Genomic DNA, 16,617 nt, shown 5'->3' on the forward strand with positions numbered 1-16,617 from the left:
CCTCCACTGAAGCACTAGCTGTAAAGTAGCAATGTAGGATACCCAGAAGTGGTCAGCACTTCTTAAATTGGAAATGGAAATTTTTAATGAGGTGGGAACCAATCTATATCTTTCCAATGCAACCAATCTAATCTAGCTGGAAATTTTTTAAAAAGCACTACATTCATTTTATCCAAGAAGAAATGCCAAGATTAGAAAGCTCAAAGATTTCTTTGCGATGCTGCCACAGCATTCTGTGCATTCTGTTTTGCCCAGCTGTTTCCCCCTTCCTAACTATGTGAGGAGTCAAAAGATTCTTATCCAACTCAAATCGTTAAGATGTTCCTGGGTGCACACCGTCCACGCAGAATGAGCAGCTGACATCTAAACCAACCAAACTGTTGCCTTAAGAATGTTCAAGCGAGGATTTCGGGCGTCCTTGGCACATTTCTTTTCCCGAAGGGCATGAACGCTCCCGCAGAGAATGTTCACCACCACGGAAAGCCCCTTTCGGCCGCTAACCCCTTATTTCAAAGCGCTGTGTTCCTGGTCCACGGCAGCAGCTCTACCGCCTTCCAGATGTTCACCTCCTGCGGGGTCATCTACCACCGCGGCTGGCTTTCCTGGACGGCGGTCAGGCCTGCCTTTCGGCCGCTCTCTCGAAGCCACGATCCTCCTCTCGGCCTGATCTGTCAGTTCTCTCCCGGGCAGACACCCTAAAACACGCGCCTACACACGGCCACCCGCCCGCCGCCGCCCTCGGAAAGCGAGGCGGCTCCTCCACCCCGCTTTTCCCCACCCGCTCGCCTTTCCCGCCGGTTCACCCACCCTGCAGGGGCCATCGGCGAAGAAGACGGCCAACGGCAGGTTACAGGCGATCAGCGCATGGGGCAGATCGTGCAACGAGACCGTCTCCATGTCGATGAAGTTCCAGTCCGATTCAAGCTCCACCGCCGCTTCCACCTCCTCCTGCTCCTCCGCCTTTTCCTCGCTTTCTGGCTGCGTTTCCCCAACGGGAACTGCTGCCTTTGCGTCTTCTGCGGTTGCCGCAGCCCTCTTCTCGCCTGGGTCGCCTTCTTCCTCGTACGGCTCCTGCCGCTCTTGCCAGCCGCCCCCCCGATCCTCCATGCCGAGGGGAGGGGAGGAGCCAGTGGGTGGCAACATACACGATCGGGTTGGGCCCAGCTGCGGTAGGAAGAAACAGGGATTAGCGTCGTCGCCGCCCACCCAAAATTAACCCCCTCGGCCCCTGAGTCGGATGGGCGTCACGTCAAGGCCTGTCCCGAGCTAATCAAACCCCTCGACTCCACTTCAATAGGTTACCTATCGTGAAGCGTCTCGGCTCCACAACAACCATTTTAGGTGAGGGCACTGCCCACTTTGCTTCTCCGCCCCCTTCTCGGTTTCTTGCCTTGCGAAGGACGTGGCTTTGGTCTCCTGCGACCCGCGCTCAGAATTTCCTTCACTTTCGTTGCATAGACTCAGTAATTATGAGTCCCGAAGGCCTTTTTTGTAGCTGAACGGGAAAGGCGTTTTGTAGCTTCTGTAGGCCATATTATTGCGGCTTAAGGCAGCATTTCAGTTATTTATCTAGTTCAGTGGGTCTCAACCTTCCTAATGCCCTTTAATACAGTTCCTCATGTTGTGGTGACCCCCAACCATAAAATTATTTTATGTTTTCCGTATTGTTTCAAAAGTATGTGTTTTCCAATGGTCTTAGGCGACCCCTGTGTTGTTTGACCCCCAAAGGGGTCCCGACCCACAGGTTGAGAACCACTGATCTAGTTCTTAACCTAACGAGATTGAGACAACCATTCAAACAATTTCCATATACTGTAAGGCTGTTTTCAAACTTGATCATTGCCTGAAAATACACTTATAAAGATAAACCTCCTCCTTAGGGTGCTGTGTACTGAGTTCACTACAACAGCTTTTTGTAAAGATGCTCAGTTACAATGATTAGATTGCAGTCCTTAGCCTCACTCATTTGGGAGCAACTGCTTGACACTGTGGTTCTCAACCTTTTCTTCAACTAGGGACCTCCTTTAAATACCCTTTGGGGCCACAGACCATGGCCACTGGCTCCCAAGACTTAACTCAAGATTTAAATCATAGCATTTCTTCAAGTCTTTGCGGACTCCCAGTGATGACATTGCGGCCACCTAGGGGTCCGCGGATCAGAGGTTAAGAATCACTGGCTTAATACAAAGAGGATAGTAATAGTGTTTCCTCCAAATTGTGGATGACATTTTTGTATCTTACCTTATTTTGCATCCCCTTTTCTTGTATTCCCACAACAATAACTATGTGAGTTAGGTTAGAGCTAAGAGCCAAGTCACTTAGCCAGTGAGTTTCCTTGGCAGAGGGTTGATCTGAACCTGGGTGTCCCTGGTCATAATCCATAAAGGCTGCATCATAGTCCCTGTGTCTATGGAGATCCTCAATTATCTAGGTCATGGTTGTCCAGGTGCTTTTCAAAAGGGCAACTGGACTTTCTTGTTTTTTTCTCTTGAAAATGTTTCGCTTCTTGGTTCATCAGCTCAGATCTTAAAAACCATGAAAATCTAGTTGCCATTTGGAAAAGTACCTTTGGGACATACACTATATTGCCAAAAGTATTCGCTTACCTATCCAAATAATCAGAATCAAGTACCTCGGCATGCAGACTGTTTTTACAAACATTTGTGAAAGAATGGGTCGCTCTCAGGAGCTCAGTAACTTCCAGCGTGGAACTGTGATAGGATGCCACCTGTGCAACAAATCCAGTCATGAAATTCCTCGCTCCTAAATATTCCACAGTCAACTGTCAGCTGTATTATAAGAACGTGGAAGTGTTTGGGAATGACAGCAACTCAGCTGCGAAGTGGTAGGCCACGTAAACTGACGGAGTGGGGTCAGCAGATGCTGAGGCACATAGTGCGAAGAGGTCGCCAACTTTCTGCAGAGTCAATCGCTACAGACCTCCAAACATCATGTCACCTTCAGATTAGCTCAAGAAAAGTGCGCAGAGAGTGTCATGGAATGGGTTTCCATGGCCGAGCAGCTGCATCCACGCCATATCTCACCAAGTGCAATGCAAAGCGTTGGATGCAGTGGTGTAAAGCACGCCGCCACTGGACTCTAGAGCAGTGGAGACGCATTCTCTAGAGTGACAAATCTGGCAATCTGATGGACGAGTCTGGGTTTGGCGGTTGCCAGGAGAACGGTACTTGTCTGACTGCATTGTGCCAAGTGTAAAGTTTGGTGGAGGGGGGATTATGGTGTGGGGTTGTTTTTCAGCAGCTGGGCTTGGCCCCTTAGTTCCAGTGAAAGGAATTCTGAATGCTTCAGCATACCAAGACATTTTGGACAATTCCATGCTCCCAACTCTGTGGGAACAGTTTGGAGCTGGCCCCTTCCTCTTCCAACATGACTGTGCATCAGTGCACAAAGCATGATCCATAAAGACATGGATGATAGAGTCTGGTGTGGATGAACTTGACTGGCCTGCACACAGACCTGACCTCATCCCGATAGAACACCTTTGGGATGAATTAGAGCATAGACTGAGAGCCAGGCCTTCTCGTCCAACATCAGTGTGTGATCTCACAAATGCACTTCTGGAAGAATGGTCAAAAAGTCCCATAAACACACTCCTAAGCCTTGTGGACAGCCTTCCCAGAAGAGTTGAAGCTGTTATAGCTGCAAAGAGTGGACCGGCGTCATATGGAACCCTATGGATTAGGAATGGAATGTCACTTACAGTAAGTTCATATGCGAGTAAAGGCAGGTGAGCAAATACTTTTGGCAATATAGTGTATTTCTATGACTATCAGAAGGATAGGGAGAAATGAATAATGGCAGTCAGCTTGAATAGTTTTAAAACATACTGTAGGTGGTTTTTTTTAATTAGATGGAATAAAAATAAGGTATGTATAGTTAAATCTATGGCTACAAATGATGAAGTCTTGGTATCTGAGGCAGTAAGCCTCCTTAGCAGTTGCTAGGGAACAAGCGTGAAGCTCTGATAAGAGCCTGACTACTCTGGAAACCAATACCCATCAGTTTTATGTATATATAATGGAAGAGGGTATCTGTGAATTATATTGAGGTCTATATGCTGACATAAATGTGTCCCTACTAATTCCACATTCAGGCATTTATTGCATAAAAAGCTACCAGAGGCAGTAAATGTGTTTAAGGCAGGGATATGAAGCCTACAAATGGGAGCAACTAAATTTGTTTATTTATTGAGATTTCTATCTACTTTTTCTCAAAAGAGTTCCCCTCCCTTTAACCCTACAACAGCAAAGTGAACTGGATTGGGATAAGAAAGAATGATTAGCCTTCAGTCATCCATTATATATGATACACTTCTAGATTTTTTTAAAAAGAAATCAAGAGAATGCAACATTCAAGATAACATGCTTAGATGATACAGAATGAAAACCGAGGAATGAAGCAACAACAGAAACTCAATATTTTGTTCTTTTCTAGACATCAAATATCACTTATTTACGTCTGATAGTTCATTCTGACTATTTTCTTCTGATAAATAATTGTATTAGTATTTCTGGACTAATATTTAAGCAAGTATTCTGGGCAGAGCTACTTCCAAGATATCTGTGGGAGGTCTGATCACCAAATCAGATGTTATCAGGAAAATATTGAAACTTTTCTTAATTCAGAATAATATGTACTACATTATTAGATACTAATGCCAAAGGAATATTGATCCTTCTGGAATGTTCTAAATACAAATATCTTGCAAATTATTAATAATACCTGTACACATGAACATTAATATGTTCATTTTGAAGCAAGTCAGACAGATTTCAGTGTCGAGAGAACAAATTGGAGTGAGAGCAGCTTAAATTGAATAAACATTCAGACTATCAGAATATCATGTATGATCAAATACTACCATCTAGTGGGAGTTGGTGAAGTATACAGACAAATGAAATTTTGTTTATGCCAGAGGGGCTACTATAGAATGGAACAGAATGTAATAGAATATTCTTGATTGGCCAAGTGTGGACACACGGGGAATTTATCTCTGGTGCATAACCTCTCAGTATATATAAATACAAACAAGAAAGTGATAAATCATAAATCATAAAATGCAATAATAAATCAAGCTATTTTTCAAGGCAGCTGAAGGTCATACAAGGAATAATGGATGAAAACTGATCAAGGAGAGATTCAACCTAGAAATAAGAAGAAATTTTCTGACAGTGAGAATAATCAACCAATGGAACAGAAGTTGCCTTCAGAAGTTGTGGGTGAGGGGGTTGGACTAGATGACCTACAAGATCTCTTCCAACTCAGTTAATCTGTAATCTAAAATCATAAGATATAACCAACAAAGTGATAGTCATAACATACCAATAGGAGTAGATAATAGGAAGGATAATAATAATACAGTCTGGCTTCATAGTTCAATATTCTTAGGCATAGATAGTGCTGTGTGAATTATGTATTTAGCAGAGTAATGGCATGGGGAAAAAACTGTCTTTGTGTCTAATTGTTTTGGCATGCAATGCCCTGTAGCTTCTCCTGAGGGGAGAAGTTGAAACAGTTTATGTCCAGAATGTGAGGGGTCTGTAGATATTTTCTCAATTCTCTTTCTATCTTGTGCAATATACAGGTCATCAAAGGAAAGAAGGCTGGTTGCAGTTGTTTTTTCTGCAGTCCTAACTATCCATTGAAGTCTATGCCTGTCCTGTTTAGTTGCTATACCAGCAATGGCGAACCTTTTTTGGCTCACGTGCCATAAGTGGGGGGAACGCAGAGGGGGGGTCTTGTGCAGGCATGCCGCACCCATAATGCAATGTGTGACACCCCCCCCCCAGTGCACATGTGCGCACTACAGGTGCTCCCCCCCCATTTTTTGCATGCTTTTTTCATCCTCTTCAGGCTCCAGAGGCTTTGTAAGAGCCTGGGAAGGGCGAAAACAGCCTCCTCGCCCCTTCCCCCGGATGCCCTCCAGAGGCTTCAGGAGGCTTCCCTGAAGCCTCCGGAGCAGTCAAAATGACCCTCCGAGCAAACTGGAAGTGACTTCCGATTTGCTCAGAGGGTTGTTTTAAGTGCTCCGAAGGCTTCAGGGACCTTCAGGAGGCTTCCCTAAAGCCTCCGGAGCACTCAAAACGACCCTCTGAACAAACCGGAAGTCCGGTTTGCCCATAGGGCCGGTTTTCTGCACTCCAAAGGCTTCACGGAAGCTCATGAAACCTCCGGAGGGCCTTCGGAGGGGTGGGGGAGGCTCTTTTTGCCCTCCCCAGGCTTCTATAAAGCCTCTGGAGCCTGGGGAGGGTGAAAAATGGCTTTAAAAAAGGGTGAACTCAACTGGCCAGCGCACCCATGTGTGCTGGCCAGCTGACGACAGCGCCTCGCGTACCTTCACAAATAGCTTCGCGTGCCACCTGTGGCACGCGTGCCATAGGTTCGCCATCACTGTGCTATACAAAACCAGGCAGCTATAGAAGTTCAAAGGGTAGAATCAATTCCTCTGTAGAACTAACTATATCAGCAGCTCCTTGGGCAGTCTGTGCTTTCTGAGTTGACACAGGAAAAACATTCTTTGTTGTGCCTTTTAATGATAGTTCTAACGTTAGGTGTCCATTTCAAGAAGTGGGGTCCATTTCAAGAAGTGGGGGATTATAGAACCCCTAAACTTGAAGGTCTCTATTGTCTTATAATGGACAACACAGTTGATACTGTGTTTCCCAGTATAAGACATGTTAGAATAAGAGGGCTCCTCCTAAAATCTACTGTCATTTCTACAGTTTTAAGTGTGTTCAGCTCTAGATTGTTCTGGCTGCACCACAGGACCAGTTATTCAACCTCCCATCTATATGTAGATTTATCACCATCTTGAATGAGACCAATGTTGTATCATCTGCAAAATTCAGTACTTTAATAGAGGGATCCTTTGATATGCAATCATTGGTAGAGAGAGAAAAGAGTAATGGAGAGACCACATGGAACACACCTGTGCTAATTGAACAGGTATTTGATGTGATTTTTACCTAATTTCACCTGCTGCTTCCTATCTGTTAGAAATCTTATAATCCACCTACAAATGTGGCCAGGGAAAGCTAGTTTACAAAATGCATTTAAATTTACAATCTATAATAATGTACAGTTTGATAAATATACCTTTGTTTAATTTTATCCACTTAATATCTGGTTATCCAAAATGCAGAGGAAATATAAAAAACATGGTATAATTTTTGTGTTGTGTGTATACACACACACACACACACATATATTCCAATTTTCACTTGATTTGCCTGTTGTTTGAACCACTATTCTTTTTCCTCTTACTTTTTCACTTCTTTTTATCCCCACTTGCTCTACTTTTACTGATGATAATCACACATAGTTATGAGCCTATGATTGAAGATAGTGAAGTGAAGGTACTTCTAGAACATCATTGCACATGGCCATCAGCACTGGTTTTTTGTAGTGTAGACAAATGGTTGGAAGAAATGTGAACCACTGGTCAGACATTTTATAGATAAAGTTGCTCATATTTGCTAAAAGCTGTAAAACCTGATGGTTAAAATCCAAGCAATTGATATGATGGTGTCCTGTAGCATTATCTGGGAGATACTGTATTTGAGCCTGTGGATCTTGAAAAAGTGGATAAGGTCCTTTGTGATCCTGCCTCCTGTTGGAAAGTTCCTTGCTCTAGATCAGGGGTGTCAAATTCACGTCACGGTGGCATCACATGACGTATCAGGACTTTCTCCCTTCCTTAAACCATGTGTGGGTGTGGCCAGCATGTGATGCATTGGGCCCATGGGCCGGGAGTTTGACAGCCCTGCTCTATATTCAATTATAGTAACCATTAGTGCACCATTAAAAGAGCTGAAGCATCAGGTTAGGGACAAATAACTATGGAGAAAATATTTTTGGTCACTAAGAGTGCAAGAACAATTTTATGGCCTGTAATCAATCAGTAAATCATCAAGACTTAAAATGGTGGAATTATAGTAACTGATATAACATTAAACTGTATATAAGATAAACACTCTGATTATTTGCAACAGCAGTAGCTGGTCATTACATTCTTTATGCTAGTTTTGCCAAACTAAGTTGAACATTTAATACTGTTGTCTACATAAACTAAAATAATTCAATTCAAAGGAATAAATGTCATCAATACAGACAACATTCAGAGGCCATGGGGTAAAAAACCTTAAACTTCTAAAATACTTTCTTGTTCAACTAAGAACCAACATTTTAAGGGTAAAAACTTGAATATTTCAACATTATACTACATCAATTAGAATTTATCAGTAGGTCTGACTATAGTTATTTGAGAACTATCAGAAGCATTTTTGTGTAACCCAGGAAAATGAAAAGGTAGCACTATTAGTATTGTATGCTATTGTGAATTGTGTAATGTTTCATGTTTATCTTGTGTATATTTTAGCTTCATGTACAAAAACAGCAGGGCTGCACTTCTTTCTTAGTCTTCTATCCCATTGTTTACGTTTTCTATTTCTCATGAAAAGAAAAGGAGACAGGATAAACTGAATTAAATCAGCTTTAATATATTAAAGGTTAAACTGCCACAAGTTTTTCCATTTTTAAACCTAAAAATGACATAACTTTTAGTTAGTTATACTTAGATGAAAAAAATAGTAAAATCAATGCATATAGTTTCCTTTCTTTTATCAAAATAATAACATCCTCGGATGTCCACATTTCCGACATCATAAAATAATTGAATCTATGAACCATAAGAAAACACACAGGTCCTAAAATACTGTTCTGTGCAGGAATCTACTAAATTATCACATACCTTCCCTTCTATTATTCTCTGGATATAAAAATATGGAATAGTACTAAGGATTATACCTTGGAAGCCCCACTTAATATTTTTTTCCACATTGCTGCAAAATTATTTATAAGCAGAATACTTTGAGTAGATGAGTTGCAAAGCCACTGTCTGGCTCAAATTTATCCAATGGCCATGAGCGTATCATAAGATCTAAATGATTTATTGAAATCAAGGTTCACTACCTCCACAACAGTATCTAGGTCTACCAAATTAATTGTTAAAAAGATAAAATCAGCCTGACTTTTCTTCTCTTTAATAAATCCATGCTGGCAGCATGCTTTTCTAAAAAGTCTCAAATAATCTATTGTACATATAGTCCAGTTCATTTAATGACTGTTCAAGGTTACAACAACACTGAAAAAAGTGACACGATTATTTTTCACAGTTAAGAACTTGCAGCATCCCCATAATCATGTGATCAAAATTCAAACGCTTGGCAACTGATTCATATTTATGACCTTTGTTGTGTCCCAAGGTCATGTGATCATCTTTTGTGACCTTCTGACAAGCAAAGTCAATGGAGAGACCGGATTCATTTAACAACTGGATTACTAATTTATTGATTGCAGTGATTCATTTAACAGCTGTGACAAGAAAGGTTGCAAAATGAGGCAAAACTCACTTAAAAATGTCTCACTTAACAATATAAATTTTGGGCTCCTTTGTGGTCGTAAGTCGAAGACTACCTGTATTCACTTGTTTAGCATAGACATTAAGCAAACCAGACTGCAGTTTCTTGGTTTTTCTATCTTTCAGTTTTTAAATAGTGAATTTATGTTTTCTTTTCTGTAATTGTTCAATACTTGATTAGTTCTCAGAGAGTTTTTATTCAAATAAATACTGCATTTAATATATTGTGCTAGTTCATCCAACATCTAGCCCTGGAGACTTGCATTGTTTAAGATAGCATTGTATGTTCTTATTACATGTTGATCAATCCTGAAGTTTATTTCCATACAACCATATTAGGCTGGGGTCTCTCCTCTTCTATGAGGAATGAAAGACATAAAATTCCTTTTCTTTATACAATCACCACCTTTCCTCCACAACAAACCATCTTATTTATTCATTTATTTCTGCAAACCCCTCATTATGTTTTTATATCCCATCAGCCTCATTTTACTTTGAGGTTTAGCTTTTCACATTTTATCCTGATAGTCTTAAAGTTTAAACTATGAGTTTGACTTGCTCTTTAGTTATCAATCCTTCCTTCCTTGTTTCGTTTTTGCTTCTCAGTTTGAAATTGAATTTCTACATTAGCAATGTTCCTAACCTTCTGCCTAAACAAAATGTGTTCTACCACGTATACCCTTGTGTGTGAATAATTATATACAAGTCTTTAATAGTAATGGTAATGCTAGAAGACTTGCACTTCAGCCTTAACCTTTCAATATAAGTATCTTAATCAAACCTGCAAAGCAGTGGTGGGATTCAAAAAATTTTTACTACCGGTTCTGTGGGCATGGCTTGGTGGGCATGGCTTGGTGGGTGTGGCAGGGCAAGGATACTGTAAAATCTCCATTTCCTCCCAATCAGCTGGGACTCAGGAAGCAGAGAATAGATGGGGGAGGGGCCAGTCAGAGGTGGTATTTACCTGTTCTCTGAATTACTCAAAATTTCCACTACCAGTTCTCCAGAACTGGTCGGAACTGCAAAGACTCCTGTTTAAAATATGGATCATTTTCTATTCTACTTCTTAGATCCATATTTCAAGTACATCTCAGATTTATATAAAAATTGGGCTTGTTTAGTGTTAAGCACTTTGCAGTTTTCAGAATGAGTTTCTATTTTTTTTTTTAAAAAAAAAGAGGGGCTTATTTTGCTTGGTAATATTATAGCTTGTTCACATATTATAGGACCAAAATAACCTCAAAAGTTAGTTATTGACCTTTCCTGAAAAACCCATGTCTGCATCTATGTCCTACATTGTTTCACTTGTTGCAAAGGTAATTTTTAAACCACTTTCAAACAACACTTTGCCTGACTCTAGCAATTATTTGTAAAGCTAATCTATTGTTTCACGAAACCCCTCTGAACATTCATAAGCAAATACTGCTAATCTATTTAAGATTGTATATGTCTGTCCTTGAAATTCTGTCTTTCATTGGTAACCTACCACTACTTAATTAATAATTGTAGCCTTCACATTTTTTTAGGAAAAAATGGATTTTGTTGTAGTATATATATGAGTTAACTAATTTGAATAATATAAGAATTATAAGAATTTATAAGAATTTTATATCAATACCATTGCAACTACTTGTAGGCAATCACCTCTACATTAGAACCTTTCAAATTTTCTTCTACATGTTATTGTGGAAAGTTATCACCCAGCCCTCTCCCAGAGAAATGAAATATCCTAGGAAATCTTGAAAAGGCAGAATGTTATATTTCCCTGGATGTGAAAGGGAGAAACGTTTTAAAGGGAAACTTCCTGCAGCTTCCTGCCTCCCCCCCCCCCTTTTGTCAATGGGCCATTAAGAAGGCCAAGCTAGTCCCTTTACATAATAAAGAGTTCTCCACTTCAGCTCCAGGGGGATGAGATTAAGGCATGATAATATTGGCACTTTACCCAACTCACCACATGGCATCTGAGAACTCAACCAAACCTGGATTCAAAACGCAGCCTAGAGAGTTGTCCCTACATGGCCCCATGGGAGTCTGACAACCAATCAGAATACGAGCTCAAGATCAAAGGCCAGAGAGGGCATAAAACCAGGGACTCAGCATCTCAGTCCGCCTTCTCTTTTCTCCACCAACATTGAAGCATGTGATCACCTTTTCTGTTCAGGGCTCAAGCCATGTGGTCCTGTCCACCAATAAACCATCTTTCCAAGCAGCCTCCATGTCTCCAGTGTCTTTTTCCCCACTTGGAGCCGAACCCAGAAGGACATTTCTTTCAACAATTTATTCTCTCCGTTATTCACAGCAGCTCTTCTGTAATGTTTACATGTCAGAATGAAAGTCAATTAATTATCCTACAATCTTATTATACTAGCCACTTTGCTAATAAACAAGCAACAAGGTTATCAATGATTCAGTGGGAATCCATAGCATGTACTCTAATATTATTCTGCACTTTCAAATAATTCAGTGATCCCTTGTTAGATGGGATGTGTGAAGGAATGTTGTTGGGAATGACATTATGTGTTGCCCCAGCCACATCTGTAGTTAACAATGCACTATATAAACCATTATTAACCACAAAAGATTCTGCCATAATAGTGCAATTGTGTGCAATTTTACTCAATATAAATCTTTCTTACTTTGGTGAACTCTGCTTAGAACTGCATTTTAAAACTGTTAATCATTTGGGTATTTCTGAACTTTATACTACAAAACAGAAAAGGATGCAAACAAAAACAAAGTGTAGAAGCATTAATTGTGGCACGTTGGAACTCTCCTCTCATTTTTGCATGCGTACTTGCCTTTACCATAGGTTTCATTTCCTAATTATACCTCATTTTATAAAACTTGAACTTTCCAGAAGAAAAAAAATATTTTGGATTCTGATGTGCATGACATTAAAACATGATTAAGCACAAGTGACAGAAATCAACACATTAAAGAATAGATGCAGTCTTTACTGCAAACAATATCAGCAATAGAGCTTTCTATCTCCCTGGAATTCCCATTGAGTTTGATGGATTGGACATTTGTCTGGAATAATGCAGGGTCTCCTACTCAAACGGGTTGAAATAGAAAACTGTCCAGGCTCCTTCCAACGCTAATATTATATGTTTTATGTCCTATGTTCTAGATTTTATTGATTACATTGTGTATATTTTTAGCTGGGAACATTTCTTGGTGCATGTGACTGCTCCCAGGTCAAAATATTTTATTTATTCAATTTCTATAGCTGCCTATCTCACTCAATGACTCTGGGCATCTTACAATTCAAAATGGTATTTGTCCTTGTAGTCCAATTTTTTGTACTTTGATTGACAGTGTCTACCCAATGTTTCAGTGAGAAATCTTTTTTATCTTTGAAACAAACATGACAATAGGAGCTAAGCCAGATTCCTTCTGCAACCAGTGATTTGTTATATAATTAAATCATGGCACATTTCTCTTTTGTGAATATTTCCAGGGCTATCCTGAAAGCAATGAATAAGAGAGATTGCCAGTAAATCCCCACATACTAAATTCAGTCTCCTACTATGTAATTTATGTGCTAAGCAATCATCTGCTGTGCTGAGCTTTAATTTAGTGTTTGGAAACTCCAGCTGTTTTGCTTTGTAGTTAAACTGACAGTGGCTCAGTATAATTCTATTTGTTTGTTCATTTATTAAATATCTTTTGTACTGCTTTAGTATCAAGTGACTTGTAATAACTTAATACACAATAAAGCAATAATCATACAGTATTAATTATATTGTATTACTATGAATAATTTAATGCATTTAATGTATAAAATGTTTAATACATGACATTTAAGACATACTAACATAATGAAATAATAATTATAATAATAAAACAAGAGAACTAGAAATCATATGAACTTATTGCAAAATTCATTGTATATTCCCTATTAACTTTACCCACTCACACCTCACTTCCCAAATACTCTTTGAAAGAACCAGGTCGTCAGTATCTAATCCCAGGGGATGGATCTTAAATCTAGGGAGCTGGCATTCCACAGGGAAGAAGCTGCTATAGAGGATATTCACCTCTTTGTATCTTAAGAGGTGTGGAGACATTAAGCAAACAGTCGCTACAGCACAACTTGCTGGTCTGGTTCTCTTTGAATTAGGCAGTATCAGATATAGCCAGATGGCAAACCATGTAGGACTTTAAAGGTACATTACTATCAGCACTTTGAATTGCACCTGGAATTCTGCTCTTACAGAATTGCTGCTATATGAAAATAGTGAGTTGCCTCAGTTTAGATTGGACATGGCAATTGTCATCAATTGCAGCTTCCAAATGTCTTCAAGTACAGCCCCATTTAGGGCATATTATAGTAATCCACTTGTGAAGTGATGGTGGTATTATGTTGAGGCACTTAGCCAATAATTATGAACCTGAAGGGAAAACCATTTCTGACGAACTGAAATGGATAGCTCTGCATTACTGATGAAGCCGTTCTACCTTTATCCTTAGCCAGCCCTATCTATACATCACAGGCAGTTCAAGAAATCCAGATGGAAAAATAGGAGTTTTATAACATACATACATACACACACATACACCCACACATATACATCCTGTACAGAGGTTCTAAGTTTAGGGTGTAAAGTTTCATTCCATTTTATTGCCACTGCTTTTAGGAGTAAGTAGCAGTGATATTATCAGAGACAGAGGCAATTTCTCTTTTGATTAGGACTTTTTTTTTTTTTTAAAAAGCGAAGTAAGTGTATTAACACTACTCGAAACTTCACATTCACATTGTCATACTACTCTTCTTTTAAAAAAAAACAACACACCGAATCATTCCCCATCCCTGCCTATAGTTTCCAAGTTTGTAAGTAGCAATCTATATGCTGTAAATGTGCATTGAGTGCCATGTATTTATGGCACATCAGAAAACATCTCTTTTAATGTGCCTTCAGTATTTATGTAGATGAAGACACAAAGATCTGAATCCAGAGAGGGACAGGGCAACTCAAATCTATTCAAACACATTTCATACCAATACCCCCCTCCCCAAAACCATTTTATAACAGGTTATGGTGATTGTCTCTACCTCTATAGTTACAGGCTTGTTAGCATTTTTAAAACAAGATAAAGAACGCAAAATCAGGTAGAATCCTAAACACTACTTGGAAAAAAGTGCAATCTTAACTAGGAAGTTTGGGGATAAAGGTTGCCCTCCCCCTTCGCTCCCTTCCCTTTTTAGTCTTTTCTCCCTCAGTGCCCTGGGAAGGCAAAGGTGAGGTGAGCTGCCGCTTTGCCGGTTGCTTTTGAGCATGCGCGCACCCCTCGGGTAGGCTACCTAGCGGAGAGTAAAGAATGTGACCCTTGGGGCTGGGCAAGTCTTAGTCTTAATCTCCACACAGAGCGCGGGGAGGACAGAGTCGCCATTGCGAGAGGGCGAGCCGGCCAAGAGCTCGGCCCTTTTAACAGCGAGGAGGCAAACCTGCCACCTGCAATTGGTCCGTCTTTTTCCTGAGGAGGTCAGCATGGCAGAGGCGCGAGGGTCGCTCGAACTGCCAGCTCCGGCCGAGAATAACGAAGAAGCGTTCAAGAAAGGCGCGGGCGAAAATGGAGCGCCGGTGGGCTCAGACGAAGACCAGGAGGCGAAGGAGCGCCCCGCCTGCACACCCGAGGAGGGCGACCCTCTGAAAGAAGCGTCTGAAGAAACAGCCCGGGAGGAAGAAAGTGGGAGCCACGGGGCGAGTCCTCCGAGCCAGAGCAGCGGAGAGACGACCCCAAAGGCCGAGGAGGAGGATCAGGAAAGTTTAGCGGGGCCACCTGCAGAGCAAGTTGGACCACAAGGCAGTCCGAGCGCAGAAGGAACAACTAGCGCGGAAAGCCCCGAGGAAAAATCTGAGGGTAACACCTGGGCCGAGCCTCCTGTCCCCGAGGAGCCTCTGCAGCCGGCGGGAGAGTCGGCCAGGGGCCAGAGGGCAAGCCCGACCGGCTCAGAAGACGCCTCCGAAGGAGAGGAGCCCGCGGAGGAAAGGAGCACAGCTGAGCAAATCCCAGGACTGGAAGAGTGCGCTGAGGATGAGAGAGAAGACGGCGCGGCCGAAAAAGGCTCCGAAAAAGAAGTTGCTGAAGAAGGGGGACAAGAGGAGGGCGAGGCGGAGACTAATATCCAGCTGGAGGAGCAGTGGCGGACCGGAGAGGAGACTCTGCGGGGAGACAGCCCTCCTAGCGAGAGCCCTGTTGAAGAAACTCTGGCGGCAGAGGAGGATCTCGCCGTGGAAGAGACAGAAGTAAACCAGGAAAGCCCACCAGCGCCAGATGCCAGTGCAGAGGAAACTGGCGCCCAGGATAATCCTGAGGCGAGTGCGGAGGAAGAGGAGGAGGAGGGGGAGCAGCAACAGGAGGACGGGGAGGTGCAGCCCGATTCTGGAGAGGTGGGATCTCCGGGAGAGGCTGATGAACTCAGCAGCCACATACAACAGGGTGAGCCTGTTGACGGATTCCCTGAAGGGGCTGAAGAAGCAGATGCTCTGGGGTTGAATGGCCTTCAAGGAAGAGAAGAAGAAGAAGCGACTGTAGAAGGGAAGCAGACCGTCCCCCACGATGCGCCTCAGCAAGAGAAACAGGAACATGACATTTCTCTCTTTGTAAAAGTAAGGATACTACATAAGCATCTGGTCCTTAGCCATCCCAGAATATTGCTCTCAGAGAGGCAGCCTCTGGTATAAAGAATAATAAAAATGGTGATATTGTAGGTTGCTGCTTTTTAATGAAACTACTTGACTAAGCTACAACTTTGGGTCAGTTAGGTAACTGTAGACTTTTGAATCAGGGAGCTCCTCTTTAGTTAGCATTTTTTTCCCTTTAAACTGCGCTGTGTTTGCTTGTCTATAGCGAATTCTTTTGAGTAGGATCTTTTGTATCTGCACGGAAGTTACATATTGATGGCTTCAATGTTTTAGAGATCAAACCTAAAGTTTTGATAACAAAGTCATGCTTGGGGATCTAGTTGAGAATCTCCACAGCATAATCAATTTATAATTTAGTGAATTAAATATAAAGTTTTGAAGTAGGCGAGAAACTAAATACTGTGTATTTATTTGGATTCTGCTGAACTTGCCAGTAAGATTGTAAGAGTTTTCATTGTTGGTTTTGAACTTGGGGGTGGAGCATAGAGCAAATGTGGGACCAAATTCTACTGCTGAGCTTCAGAGAGA

At 41.5% G+C, this 16,617-nt stretch overlaps 1 protein-coding gene across 1 annotated transcript in view; it reads right to left on the reverse strand.

Annotated features, from left to right (window-relative positions):
• The window catches only part of RCAN1 (regulator of calcineurin 1), a 32,423-nt gene extending 31,286 nt beyond the window's left edge, over nucleotides 1-1,137 (reverse strand). Inside the window, exon 1 of the mRNA XM_032219597.1 lies at nucleotides 808-1,137. Within this exon, the coding sequence (XP_032075488.1) occupies nucleotides 808-1,107 (300 nt within the window). The 5' untranslated portion in view covers nucleotides 1,108-1,137. The remainder of the gene's footprint in view (nucleotides 1-807) is intronic.
• Between the last annotated feature and the right edge of the window lie 15,480 nt (nucleotides 1,138-16,617).

This window comes from Thamnophis elegans, chromosome 6 (assembly GCF_009769535.1).
Source record: "Thamnophis elegans isolate rThaEle1 chromosome 6, rThaEle1.pri, whole genome shotgun sequence".
Taxonomy (NCBI): Eukaryota; Metazoa; Chordata; class Lepidosauria; order Squamata; family Colubridae; genus Thamnophis; species Thamnophis elegans.